At 42.6% G+C, this 15,148-nt stretch overlaps 1 protein-coding gene across 2 annotated transcripts in view; it reads right to left on the bottom strand.

Annotated features, from left to right (window-relative positions):
- NDRG1 (N-myc downstream regulated 1) overlaps positions 1–15,148 on the bottom strand; it is a 66,001-nt gene that overhangs the window by 25,638 nt on the left and 25,215 nt on the right. For both annotated transcript variants that reach the window (XM_048841702.2, XM_048841703.2), the window contains one exon: positions 2,677–2,782. In XM_048841702.2, the coding sequence (XP_048697659.1) occupies positions 2,677–2,782 (106 nt within the window). The remainder of the gene's footprint in view (positions 1–2,676; positions 2,783–15,148) is intronic.

Raw genomic sequence — 15,148 nt, 5'->3', positions numbered from 1 at the left:
TACCTGGGAGGCAGTGACCATAAGATGGTAGAGTTTAGGATCCTGACACAGGGAAGAAAGGAGAACAGCAGAATATGGACCCTAGACTTCAGAAAAGCAGACTGACTCCCTCAGGGAACTGATGGGCAGGATCCCTTGGGAGAACACCACGAGGAGGAAAGGAGTCCAGGAGAGCTGGCTGTATTTTAAAGAATCCTTATTGAGGTTACAGGGACAAACCGTCCTGATGTGTAGAAAGAATAGTAAATATGGCAGGCGGCCAGCTTGGCTTAACTGTGAAATCCTTGCTGATCTTAAACACAAAAAAGAAGCTTACAAGAAGTGGAAAATTGGACAAATGACCAGGGAAGAGTATAAATATTGCTCGGGCATGCAGGAGTGAAATCAAGACGACCAAATCACACCTGGAGTTGCAGCTAGCAAGAGCTGTTAAGAGTAACAAGAAGGGTTTCTTCAGGTATGTTAGCCACAAGAAGAAAGTCAAGGAAAGTATGGGCCCCTTACTGAATGAGGGAGGCAACCTAGTGTCAGAGGATGTGGAAAAAGCTAATGTACTCAATGCTTTTTTTGCCTCTGTCTTCACGAACAAGGTCAGCTCCCAGACTACTGCACTGGGCAGCACAGCATGGGGAGAAGGTGACCAGCCCTCTATGGAGAAAGAAGTGGTTCGGTACTATTTAGAAAAGCTGGACGAGCACAAGTCTATGTGGCCGGATGCGCTGCATCCGAGAGTGCTAAATGAGTTGGAGGATGTGATCGCAGAGCTATTGGCCATTATCTTTGAAAACTCCTGGTGACTGGGAGAGGTCCTGGATGACTGGAAAAAAGCTAATGTAGTGTCCATCTTTAAAAGAGGGAAGGAGGAGGATTCTGGGAACTACAGGCCAGTCAGCCTCACCTCAGTCCCTGCAAAAATCATGGAGCAGGTCCTCAAGGAATCACTTCTGAAGCACTTAGAGGAGAGGAAAGTGATCAGGAACAGTCAGCATGGATTCACCAAGGGCAAGTCATGCTTGACTCATCTAATTGCCTTCTATGACAAGATAACTGGCTCTGTGGATGAGGAGAAAGCAGTGGATGTGTTCCTTGATTTTAGCAAAGCTTTTGACACTGTCTCCAACAGTATTCTTGCCAGCAAGTTAAAGGTGGATAGAAAGTTGGCTAGATTGTCGGGCTCAATGTGTAGCGATCAATGGCTCCATGTCTAGTTGGCAGCCGGTATCAAGTGGAGTGCCCCAAGGGTCGGTCCTCAGGCTGGTTTTGTTCAATATCTTCACGAATAATCTGAAGGATGGTGTGGATTGCACCCTCAGCAAGTTTGCAGAGCACACTAAACGGGGAGGAGAGGTAGATATGCTGGAGGGTAGGGATAGGATACAGAGGGCCCTAGACAAATTAGAGGATTGGGCCAAAAGAAATCTGATGAGGTTCAACAAGGACAAGTGCAGAGTCCTGCACTTAGGACGGAAGAATCCCATGCACCACTACAGACTAGGGACTGAATGGCTTGGCAGCAGTTCTGCAGAAAAGGACCTAGGGGTTACAGTGGATGAGAAGCTGGATATGAGTCAACAGTGTGCCCTTGTTGCCAAGAAGGCCAATGGCATTTTGGGCTGTATAAGTAGGGGCATTGCCAGCAGATAGAGGGATGTGATTGTTCCTCTCTATTTGAGATTGGTGAGGCCTCATCTGGAGTACTGTGTCCAGTTTTGGGCCCCACATTACAAGGATGTGGAAAAATTGGAAAGCATCCAGCAGAGGGCAACAAAAATGATTAGGGGACTGGAACACAAGACTTGAGGAGAGGCTGAGGGAACTGGGATTGTTTTGTCTGCGGAAGAGAAGAATGAGGGGGGATTTGATAGCTGCTTTCAACTACCTGAAAGGGGGTTCCAAAGAGGATGAATCTAGACTGTTCTCAGCGATAGCTGATGACAGAACAAGGAGTAATGGTCTCAAGTTGCAGTGGGGGAGGTTTAGATTAGATACTAGGAAAATTTTCACTAGGAGGGTGGTGAAACACTGGAATGCGTTACCTAGGCAGGTGGTGGAATCTCCTTCCCTAGAAGTTTTTAAGGTCAGGCTTGACAGAGACCTGGCTGGGATGATTTAGTTGGGGATTGGTCCTGCTTTGAGCAGGGGGTTGGACTAGACGACCTCCTGAGGTCCCTTCCAACCCTGATATTCTAGGATACTCAGAATTCAAGCCACTTTCTCCCTTAAAAACCAGGGTATTAAGGAAATCATGTCTGAGGTAAGAGTGGCTCCACACATGCCAACAATTAGTCTTTTGATGCCATTTATCTTAATGGAAAGCTGTCAAAGGGCACCACTTTCTGCTCCTATTTGCCTGCATTCAGGCTCATTTCCTTCCTCCTGACTGCCAGCTAGCCTAAAGTCTACCATGAACAAAATCTGGGCCCCTTGTTCCTCTGTACCTCCATATTGGTTTTATGGAATGGCTCATAGTTAAGTCTGGGATGCAGCAAAGGCCAGTTTGGATCAACCTGCACTGATCAACAATTTATTGGCAAGCTGCCACACCAAGATCCTAATTTTACCCCTGAAAACAAATGTGCTGCAAGGATCATGGCAGGATGTAAGTTAAAGAACCACAAAGTGATCAGCTGTTACAACAGCACAGTGATGGCCAGCTGTATGAAAGATCACACTTACGATTCAATCCAATATCATGGTATGTTAGGATGGCAGGCCTGTTTCCTTTGGGAGTCCCATACATAGTAACATGGACAGAGCCATGAAGGGTCTCAACATCTTGCTCCTGCAAATAAGAAACAAGTGATTACTTATTTAAATGCTTCACTCAGACACTAACTTGATCTTTTGCATCATGCACATCCAGCATAATTTGGACATCATTCAAAGTGAAAGGAAAAACAATAAGGAACTCATCACAGCAATATTCAGACTCTTGATACAGACACCAAGTTCATGGTCATTTTTATCTTATGGGACAGATGGCAAGAGCACTGGATGGTGTTGATAGAAGTTTTAAAATTGGACTAAGTAAGACTGGGGGGGTGCCATACATTTTGCTGCTTCTGTAGGCCAAGCTTATTGCACATGCAAAGGGCCCATTGTATCCCTCCATTCTCCACCACAAGCTCCATATGCCATCCTCCCATTCCCCTCTATTTTAGAGACTCAATGCAACCCTCCTTCATGCCAAGGCCAGGATGTCCCCCCATACCAGAATTGATCATTCCCCACATTCTAGGGGTTGTGCCCCTTAGTCCCCCTCCATGCCAGAGGATCTGTGTCTCCCACCAGAGTCCCCCATTCTACCTCCACCAGGTGTTTTACATGCTTCTCCAATCCCACATGCCTGCCACCCTTCCCATCCCAATAATTTTTTCTCCTTTCTTTGGTCTTTCAGGAAGAAAACATTTCTCAAAATGTACTGAGAAAATGGGCAGACCTAAAGTGAACACTGTTAATGCTGGAATGCATTAATTGACACCATCAACTGGTTATTTGATCTACAAACAATTAAATGGGCAACTGAAGCGACTAGCTCAGCTAACAAGATGCTAGGGTCTAATGTGTTGCCCTCCGCCATTTCTTCCTTTCAGTTTTCCAATCATCACCAAAAAAACCAACATTCTGTCCTCTAATGCCTTGAACACTCCCCGAAGTTCTGGGATTGACTGGATATGGTGTTCAAAAGTTAGTGTTACATTATCCAGAGAGTTAAAGGCTATGAAGTGACTATAAGGCCTTGCAAACTTGGCCAATAAATAACCACCATTAACAGCCTGTACAGAAGTCAGTTAAATAGACACATGCAGTGCTGTTGTAGCCATGCTACACTGTGGTGCTTGTCATGACTACAAACATAGCCCTCTACTTTAAAGAGGGAGTTTCACTATGGCAAAGTGCCCAGTGAACTTTACTGATTTTTACTGTAAGCATCCACACAAAAAAGTGTCACAATCAGATAGAGATGATGCAGTCATCCTAATATGTCTGTGATCAGTACTAGATAAAACCACTCCATGAGTGTTATAACAACTAGTGGTAGCCCAAATCTTAACTCCATTAGAGGAAGACACTAAACAAATACAAATTAGTACAAATAAAAAACAGACATCTCTCACTATGCCTACAAGTGTTAAATGACAAACACTTATACTGTACTAGTCTGAAGTTTAGACTGACAGCACTCTGAGGGAGGCCATTGTTAGGGGGCTACATTTCTCATTAAGCAGTTATCAGTAGCTTGCTCCTGGGGAAATTCTGCACCACTGTGAAATGCAGAATTTTGCAGAAATTTAATGTTGTGTGTGCATAATTTCTCCCCCCTTCCCCCCAGAAATGGGCTGCAGTGCTGCTGGCTGCCACTAGATCCAGCTCACACATAGAAGACACTGCTGGGTGGAGGGAACTAGAGGGCTCCTGGCAGCTGCAGTTCCCAGCACACCCTGAGGGAAGGAGATGGCAATGCACAGGCAACTCATGCAAGCCTGGGACCAAGTATCTGGCTGTTTCTCCCTCTGGATCCCTGGGCTCTGGTGGGGGGAGGGAGCAGGTGTTAGGGGGAAGGGAACGCTTGTACCTGGGCTGGGGGACCCTGCAACTGGGCTTGAGTGCACTGGCTGGGAGGGCACCATGGCTGGGCTCTGGGGGAGGGAGAAGAGTTGTGGGTGTTTGGACCCCTAGCTGGGCTCTGGGGGAGGGAGAAGAGTTGTGGGTGTTTGGACCCCTAGCTGGGCTCTGGGGGAGGGAGGAGACAAACTGGAACTGGGTTTTCATAGGGGTTTCTTTAACTCACTATTCCTGGGGGAATTGTGTATTTGTATTGTTACAGACATACTTACTGACTGGTATTTTGAAACTTATTACATAATCACATCAGTTTCAAATATTTTGGTAATGTTATTTTAACAAATAAAATTGGCAGAATTTTAAAAATAGTGTGCAGAATTGTTGCAGATTTTTTGCACAGAATTAATTTTTGGGTGCAGAATGCCCCCTGGGAGCAGTAGCTATAGGAGTTGTGGTTCAATCTTGTACTAAGAAGTCTAACATCTACATGATTTTTAAAAAAAAAAAAAAGTTTGAAGTTTTCAGCTGATCATACATACATGTGACCATTAGTACAAAATTCTCGACTTAAGTCTCCTTAGGTTTTAAATGCCAAAAGAGGTGGTGGTGGTGGTGGTGAATATAGGAGTTTGTGAAATATTTTATTCATGTTTGTTGTCTACATTATGATTGACAATGCTTATCTAGTGATATGTACTTACAATACTTATTCATGAGATATGCCAAATGTTTTCAGTCCCATAGCATACTCCACCCTACCCACCAGTTAATAACTACAAGGGGGAAGGGATGCAAGCCAAAATAGGAAAACAACAATTGTGACACTATACCTCAGGGGAACACCCTGCATCCTTATAAAATGATTGTGTGGTATCCAATGCAAAGTCTGTCATGTCCAGTGTCTTCGGAAGGCTTATAATGCACTGAGCATTGTTGTTCTAGTAATGTTATAGGTTGCAATTTCATGTATATAGTTATGAAGCTGAAAATGTGTCCTCATGGTTTAAAATAAGCCCAGACAAAAACTCCAAGAGCAGAGGGGCAGTTCACACATCAGGGCATGTATGGGACATACCCAGCCCAGCCACACAGGAACAAAGGACACTAACCTAGGCAGCAACAAAGGATTGGTTGGACTCTTGAGTCGCCCCCCCCCCATTCCTTGGTCAGTTTGGGACTACGATGAGGTAATGCTCACCTGACTCTGAAGGGGGGGGCAAAGCCAAGAGGGAAGAAAGGACATGATAAAAGGGAAGGGAGAGACAGACATACATATTTGCCATGCTCTCTCTCACCTCCATCTACAGATACCACCAACTGACTGAAGTCCTAATCAAAAGGGGAGAGCCTGGCTGAAAGGCAGCCAGCCAGCGGTGAGAAGCATCTAAGTTTGTAAGAGCACTGGAAGTGCTAAGATCAGATTAAAATGTGTTTTGCTTTTATTTCATTTGACCAAATCTGACTTGTTATACTTGGACTTATAATCACTTAAAATCTATCTTTAGTTAATAAAAGAGTGTCTATTCTACCTTATTCTTGTCAGCAAGTTAAGGAAGTATGGGCTGGATGAATGGACTATAAGGTGGATAGAAAGTTGGCTAGATTGTCGGGCTCAACGGGTAGTTATCAATTGCTCCATGTCTAGTTGGCAGCCGGTATCAAGTGGAGTGCCCCAAGGGTCGGTCCTGGGGCCGGTTTTGTTCAATATCTTCATAAATGATCTGGAGGATGGTGTGGATTGCACTCTCAGCAAATTTGCGGATGATACTAAACTGGGAGGAGTGGTAGATACGCTGGAGGGGAGGGATAGGATACAGAAGGACCTAGACAAATTGGAGGATTGGGCCAAAAGAAACCTGATGAGGTTCAATAAGGATAAGTGCAGGGTCCTGCACTTAGGACGGAAGAACCCAATGCACAGCTACAGACTAGGGACCGAATGGCTAGGCAGCAGTTCTGCGGAAAAGGACCTAGGGGTGACAGTGGACGAGAAGCTGGATATGAGTCAGCAGTGTGCCCTTGTTGCCAAGAAGGCCAATGGCATTTTGGGATGTATAAGTAGGGGCATAGCGAGCAGATTGAGGGACGTGATGTTCCCCTCTATTCGACATTGGTGAGGCCTCATCTGGAGTACTGTGTCCAGTTTTGGGCCCCACACTTCAAGAAGGATGTGGATAAATTGGAGAGAGTCCAGCGAAGGGCAACAAAAATGATTAGGGGGCTGGAACACATGAGTTATGAGGAGAGGCTGAGGGAGCTGGGATTGTTTAGCCTGCAGAAGAGAAGAATGAGGGGGGATTTGATAGCTGCTTTCAACTACCTGAAAGGGGGTTCCAAAGAGGATGGCTCTAGACTGTTCTCAATGGTAGCAGATGACAGAACGAGGAGTAATGGTCTCAAGCTGCAGTGGGGGAGGTTTAGATTGGATATTAGGAAAAACTTTTTCACTAAGAGGGTGGTGAAACACTGGAATGCGTTACCTAGGGAGGTGGTAGAATCTCCTTCCTTAGAGGTTTTTAAGGTGAGGCTTGACAAAGCCCTGGCTGGGATGATTTAACTGGGAATTGGTCCTGCTTTGAGCAGGGGGTTGGACTAGATGACCTTCTGGGGTCCCTTCCAACCCTTATATTCTATGATTCTATGAAGCAGTGAATTTGGTTGGAAGTGTCAGACTCCTCTTGGGATAAGATGCCTAATGCAGATCAATTTCTTTGTTAAATTGATGAACTCGCATAAGCTTGCAACATCCAGGGGTCATAACTGGACACTGCAAAAAAGAGAGGCTCCTAGGATTGTGGCTGGGACCAGGGGTATTGGCTAGTGTCATTTGGTTGCACAATCAAGCAGCGCCTGGCCAAAAGTGCTCACTCATGTAGCTGGGAGCAGCTTACATGCTAGAGGCTGTGTGTGAACAGCCCAGGAGTGAGGGTTCTCACAGCAGAGCAGGGTAAGGCTGGCTCCCAGAATCAAGGATTGGAGTGACCTAGCAGATTACTGGTCCAGATAATGTCAGGGGAACATCACAATATTTAGATAAGTTAAATACATTCAAGTTAGCAGGGCCTGATAAGTACCTTAGGATAAATTTTAAGGAACCAGCTGAAGCAATCTTCAAGAACACATGAGGATAAGTTTCAGAGTAGCAGCTGTTAGTCTGTATCTGCAAAAAGAAGGACTTGTGGCACCTTAGAGACTAGCAAATTGCTCAAATAAATTTGCTAGTCTCTAAGGTGCCACAAGTCCTCCTTTTTTCTTTATGAGGATAAGTGAGGTTCTCACAAAGATGGAGAAGAGCAAACATAGGACTATCTTTTAAAAAAAAGGGAACAAAGACGACCTGGGAAATTAAAGACCAGTCAGCCTAGCTTTGATACTCAAAGATGCTGGAACAACTTATTAAGCAAACCATTTGTAAGCAGCTAGAAGGATATTAGAGTTAAGGAACAGACAACTAAGCATGCCAAACCAGCCTAATTTGCTTCTTTGACAGTGTTACTGGCTTAGGGGATGGGGCAAAGCAGCAGACATATATTTTGATTTTAGTAAGGCTTGACAGTCCCACATAACATTCCCATATGTGAAGTAGGGAAGTGGGGTCTAGATGAAGTTATGAGATAGGTGTACAACCAGTTGTACGACTACTCAAATAGCAGCTATCAGTGGCTCAGTGTCAGAGGACATATCTACTGGAGTTCCACAGGGGTCACTCCTGGTCTGGTACTATTCAATATTTTCATTAATGACTTGAATAATGGAATGGAGAGTATGATTATAAAATTTGCAAATGACACCACTAGAAGGGTTTGTGCAAGCATTTGCGGATGGATTAGAATTCAAAATTATCTTGACAAATTGGTCTGAAGTCAACAGGATACAATTCATTAAAGACAAGTGTTTCACTTAGGAAAGGGGGGAAATCAAATGTACAACTACAAAATGGGGATAACTGGCTAAGCAGTAGGACTGTTAAAGGATCTGGGGCTATAATGGATCACAAATTGATTATGAGTCAGCAATGTGATGCAGTTGTGGAAAAGGGCTAGTATTCTGAGATCTACTAACAGAAGCGTGGTGTAAGACAGGTGGTAATTGTCCCACTCTGCTTAGCACTGGTGAGCCCTCAGCTGGAATAGTGTGTTCAATTCTGGGTGCCACCCTTTAAGATGTGGACAAACTGAAGAGAATCCAGAGAAGAGCAACAAAAATGATGAAAGGTTTAGAAAGCCTGATCTATGAGGAAAGGTTAAAAACTCATGTTTAGTCTTGGGGAAAAAAAGCAGCTGTAAGGGGACCTGATAACATATTTGAAGACTAAGGGCTGTTATCAAGAGGACTATGATTGAAGGTTCTCCATCTCTACTGAGTTAAAACCAGAAGTAGGGAGCTTAATCTGCAGTAAGGGTAGTTAAATTCTTGAATAGACTTTCAAGGGAATTTGTGGAATCCATCATGGGATGTTTAAGACAAGGTTAGACAAACACCTGCAAGGATGGTCTAGGTTTACTTGGTCCTGCCTCAGCACAGGAGGCTGGATTTGATTACTTCAGTGTCCTGGCCAGCCCTACATTTCTATGCTTCTGTGAAAATCAGTACTAAAAGATAGTTGAAATAAAAACAAAGAAAGCTAAACTACACTTGAACATAATCTTTTGTAATGAGTGACTAGCCAAGCAATGAAATTCAGGTAAGAGCAATAGTGCTTAGTAGAACCTTAGTCCTAGCCACCTCCAGGCATGCTTTACTTGACCCCCCCCCTTTTTTTAAAAAAAAAAAAAAAGAAAAAGAGTTTTGCCGTAAGGCATACTTTCAGGGTAGCTTTGTTTCTCAAAATTAAAGGACTGCACAGAGGAATGAATATACATCTACATCCAAACAAACACCTTTACAGTACAAAGCCAGAATACCTAATACTTGTAAATAGGGTCAAAAACACAAACAAAAACCTTCACCTTTAATCCAATTCACAACTCAGTAATATTAAATACACAGTACACCTTCAACATCTAATGCTGAAAGTAAATGCTAGAATTTGTAAATTCTACTCAAGTTTCTTTAGTCATTTATTCACATTTTTGGTTTATGCACCAAAAATGCAAGACGCACAAACATCAAGTGAGTTTAGATAACACTTTATCTCACCTATGTTCAATGTCACTAATGTTCAGTCTCAGTCTTTTTACACACCCCAGATCAATACTTACTGCATTATTTATTAGATAAGCAGTATCTTTCACATCCAGCACCATTTTTAGACACAGCAGTATGATATAAATCCAACAAGTCACTAGGCAGAAACAAGCAGCAGGTTTTAGTTTGACTCTGTAGAAAACCGGGTTATATAAACAAGCTGCTATTCTGCATAAGCTCACAGCTCCTGTGAAGCTCCATACAGAAAACCAAAACAAATTAATTTAGGAGGACGTCATTCTTAAATAGAATTTGAGTCAGGTTTGACCAGAAGAAATGCCTATTAAATACAGTTCAGACAACTACCAAAACGGTGAAAATGTAACTCTCCACTGTACATAATGCAACACATACACACACCCCCTACCTATTCTGAGGGGGGAACCCTCCACACACTTAATACACATAAGTCAAATGATTAATTCTGGATGCAACTCTTGTTATCTTCATACGCACTGGTAGAAGCAAAATTCCAAACTAAACTATTTCAGATACAAGAAAATTCAAAGCTTTTAATCTCAAAGTCTATCTCCCCCCCCCCAAGGTAAAAGTAGATCCAGTACTTTTCAGAAAAAATGTGTCTTTGAAGAAGCTTCTAGAAAGAATTTCTAGACAATGACTTTAAAATAGCACTTTCTTCCAACAGGAATGATCAGACACATGCAGACACTTATTTTGCACTTATGCGCCTTATTTTCTAAACAAGGCATGAACTACAGCATTTATGGATTTAGTACAAGCTCACATATCATACAATTATTTTTTATTCTAGCTAGAGAGGTAACTGGTATGGGATACGACTGCACAGTAGCTGCTGTAAACTCTCTCCAGTTTAGTGGTTGCCACTGGAAAGAACAAAACTCCCCTCTTTTATAGAGGAGTCTACATTAGACTTTAAATACTTTTTTCCATTTCATCCATTTGACAGAAAGATCTTTAGACTTCAGCTAGACAAAGGTATTAACATTTAACCTATGCAACCCACTGACCCTTCACTATTCCAATTTACCCAATCTAAAGTTTGTCTCAATTTCAACCCCCAGCATCAAACTATTTTTGGTTGAATCACATGTAGGACAGGGACACAAAATTCAGATGGTTGATGTGAATAAGACTGCTCTTTTAAAGAGGAGGTGTAATTCTTCAGTCTTTATTAGGAGACCATGGTATAGATTTGTAACCGACTTAAGCTATTTTCCCCACAAGAGTTTAATTAAGAATTCCAGAAATTCTTATACCTGGCCAAATCAAATCAGTTTCCTTTATATTACGCTAACTACTTCACATCTCCACTGATCCTTAGCGATCCAGAGATCTGTCCATGCGATGTGTAGGATGAGTGTTTTAAAATGTAAAGCACCAAAAACAGATGGCAGCACATCCCAATCAATGTCAATGTTATATTAAGAGGCTCTTCACTGACCAGTTTGTATTAAAAACAGTCTTGGAAAAAAATCCAAGGTACACTAATCCGATAGAAGGATAAAGACAAATGTGCCATCTGGTCTTATATCTCTAGCTTTTAAAAGAGGCACATCCCTACTGAGTGTCCTATAAACAAAAAAAAAATCTCACACCAGTTATGGTAATGTTCTATATAATGCAATTTGAGAGAAGACATCTTAGTCTGAAAAGAGTTTATCCATTTTAAAATAGACTTTTGGTCATCAAATGACACTGTTGTGTAGTCATAAGGTTAGAGGAGTGAAGCAATTTGTACACTGCTAGCATGCAAAGAAGCCCATTTATTTCCTCTAAGGCTTTGTCTACACTGGCACTTCATTGGCAAAATTGTGTCATTCGGGGTGTTAAACAAAAAACCCACCACCCCCGAAACGACAAAAGTTTTTACCAAAGAAAGGCTCAAGTGTGAACAGCTCTTTGTCAGCAGGAGAGAGCTCTCTCCTGCTGACAAGCAGTAGCCACACCACATGCCTTTTAGTGGTATGGCTGTAGGGGCACAGCTGTGCCACTAAAAGCCTTGTAGTGTAGCCATAGCCTTAGACTGTTGAGGAAGGTGGGTTAAGTTGGATATGTTTACAGTTTTTAAGTTATGGGATATATGCTCAGAGCATTGTGGACACTAAATAAAAAAGTTAAGTAGGCATCTTGCTTGAAGCCAAATATTGTGTTTCAACTCAAACTAGTGCTACATCAACACGATTTGAAAGCTAAAAGCTTATCCTTAATCCCATAGTCTCTTCAAGTGCTTTTATTTAAAGTGTACCACTACTTCATTCCACACACAGTCTCCCTCCTTCAAGAAATTCTAGGGAAGCAGCTTTTTTTTAAAATATATTAACCTAAACTTGTGCAAACAGTATTCCCCTTTAGGCTTGTTTTAAATCCACATTACTTATAACTTCTTGGATGAAGAAGTGAAAATTTAAAATCCCAGTTACTAACTACTGTTTATGTTCTATTTAATTTCATTCTATTCCTCTATTGATTTTTAGATGTATAAAGCATTTTTACTTCTAATTTAGCATGCAATGTCTGGTTCTCTAATTGCAGGGTAATGTTGGTCTAAAACTGTTCATGGATTTTTTATTTTTTTTTTTAAAGAGACAGTCACCACATTTTACCTATGTTTAGTTCTGTGTAAAAGCTTGGTCAGTTTATCCATTTAAATTTAGGCCCCATGTTTAATTTTCAGTTTAGTGGTCAAAAATCTCCCTGCTCCAGGAGGATGGAGTTGGGCACCTTAAACAGCGATTTCAGTGGCGCTCAGCACCACTGTCTTCCATAGCAATTGTAGTTACTCAGTGTCAGGCCATTTATAACACTCCGTATTACCAGTGTCTCTAGATGAGATTTTGGTACCTTATTGCAGCAACTCTAGTTTAGTTCTGGCCAGTGATTGTTCACACCGTAATTAGCAAATGGGTTATGTTGAAACACTATCTCCCCTCAATCATCCATTTGGGAGAGCACAGCAATGGGGCTGATCACTGCAGCTATGACTATTTGCACCAGCTGGGAATGTGCCCCTATAGTATTGGAAAAAAAGAAGCTCTTCTTGTCAATTTTATGACATGGTTCTTTTTGTAAGAAAGACAAAGCAGTAGGGGGAGATGAACTGATGGTCACTTTACCAGTGAACAATGATGGCCAATAGCCATGGATTTTTAAAAAATGATTAAAACTCATCTCTGCCACCTACAACTATAGTGCAGCAGAAACAGTCGCCTTGTTAGTTATTTGGTAAATAAAAAGTTTTATGGCTGACAACCCACTTTTGAAGTGTGATCATAATTAGGAAAATGACCAATAATGTCTACCAACCCTTACCTGCTTAGGGTTATGTCTACACTACGAAATTAGGTTGATCTTCTAGAAATTGATTTTTAGAAAATGATTTTACAGTTGATTACATATATCCACACTAAGTGCATTAAGTTGGTGGAGTGTGTCCTCACTACTGTGGCTAGCATTGATTTACAGAACGGTGCACTGTGGGTAGCTATCCCAGTCTCCACCACCCATTGGAATTCTGGGTTAAGCTCCCAATGCGGCAAAAATATTGTCGCAGGTGGTTTTTGGTCCATGTCATCAGTTGCCCCTCCCTCCATGAAAGCAACGTCAGACAATCATTTTGTGCCTTTTCTCTGTGCAGATGCCATACCACAGTAAGCATGGAGCTACCCACAGTGCACTGCTCCGCAAGTCAATGCTAGCCACAGTAGTGAGGATGCACTCCACTGACTTAATGCACTTAGTGTGGACATATGCAATCGACTGTCTAAAACTGAATTCTAAGAATTGACTTCTATAAAATAAATCAGCAATAACCCAAATCGGAGTTCAGCCTGCACAGATTCTTCTCCCCAGACAGCAATCAGATCCAGCGTCTCCCTTTTGGTCCACGCTGGAGCTAGTTTGTGATTCTGGGACTGCATGGTTACTTGTGCTGCTGAGTTCGCCACGCTGACCAAACAGGAAATGAAATTCAAAAATTCCCGGTGCTTTTCTTGTGTACCTGGCTAGTGCATCGGAGTTGAAAGGGCTATCCAGAGCACTCACAATGGAGCACTCTGGGATAGCTCCTGGAAGCCAATCAATATGTACACACTACCCCAAATTCAACCCAGCAAGGTTGATTTTAGCACTACTCCCCTCATTGCGGAGGAGTACAGATATGGATTTTAAGAGCCCTTTAGGTTGACGGAACAGGGTTGGTTGTGTGGACGCAGTCATTTTTAAAATTGACCTAATGCAGCTAAATTTGACCTAACCCTGTAGTTTAGACCAGGTCTTATATTTATGATGCAAAACCAAAAATTTTATGCTCTATTCTGCATCAGTTTAGCATAAATTGGTGTTAAAACAGCTCACCTCTAGAATTTCCAGTGCTCATGAATTATGATGTCTAACAACTCCAAGGGATAACTCCAAAACCTAAGTAAAGTACCCACTAATACTGGCCAACATATCCACACCACAGTTGCCAACTTTCACGTGGTAAATACACACCCCAACTCTCACAATAAGCCAAAAAAAATCAAGCTATCCCATTTCAAAACAAGACCAAAACAAGCCACTCCCTAAGAACCCCAACACTGATTAGAACCTTCTGGTGTGCAGCCTGGGACTGTTGTGTTGGGCCCACTGTGCACCCCAACTCTCTCCCTCCCTCCCCCTGCTTGCCTGTGGCCGATTGGGGGGTGTGGGGAGGGGAGAAGAGTGTAGAAAGCAACAAGCTACAAGCCAAGAACTAGGCAACAAGCAACTCACAAGCTAACTAAGCCAAAAACAAGCCAAATTTCTGCATTCCCCCCCTCCCATGGGTTTGGCATGTCTGAGCCACACAGGAGAAAATTTAGGAGTTAATTGTGTCACCAACTTTCCCTTGTTTTTATTATACTCTTTAGTGGAGAGCTTCCACAGAGTGGAGGCATCAGCCATATATATATATATATATATATTTGTATTATATTATAAACTCTTCAGGACAGGGACTGTTTTGCTATAAGTTTGACAGTCAATTTCCCACTATCATAATCTATTTCTCTCCCAAATCTTACAGTTCAGGTGGGTATATAAAAACAGACTGACTACTTCCTAATCTCAAAATTGCATTACCAGCTAAAAAATGTCTCCTGAAATTCAAATGTCATTGTAGATGAGAACCACTGCTATAGACTGCAACCGGGGTTGGGGAGCCCCTGGAGGACCACAAGCAGGTTTCAGGGGGTCCACCAAACAGAACCAGTGTTAGCCTAAGCCCTACTGTGCAGGACTGAAGCCTGGGGCCCTGAGCCCTGCCACCCAGGGCTGAAGCAGAAGCCTGAGCAACTTGGCTCTACAGGGTTCCCTGAGGCACAGGGCCCCAGGCAATTGCCCTGCTTGCTACCCCTTAACACTGGCTCTGGCTTTTATATGCAGAAAACAGTTG

This window comes from Caretta caretta, chromosome 2 (genome assembly GCF_965140235.1).
Source record: "Caretta caretta isolate rCarCar2 chromosome 2, rCarCar1.hap1, whole genome shotgun sequence".
NCBI classification, from domain to species: Eukaryota; Metazoa; Chordata; order Testudines; family Cheloniidae; genus Caretta; species Caretta caretta.
This window is presented reverse-complemented; position numbering and strand designations above follow the sequence as displayed.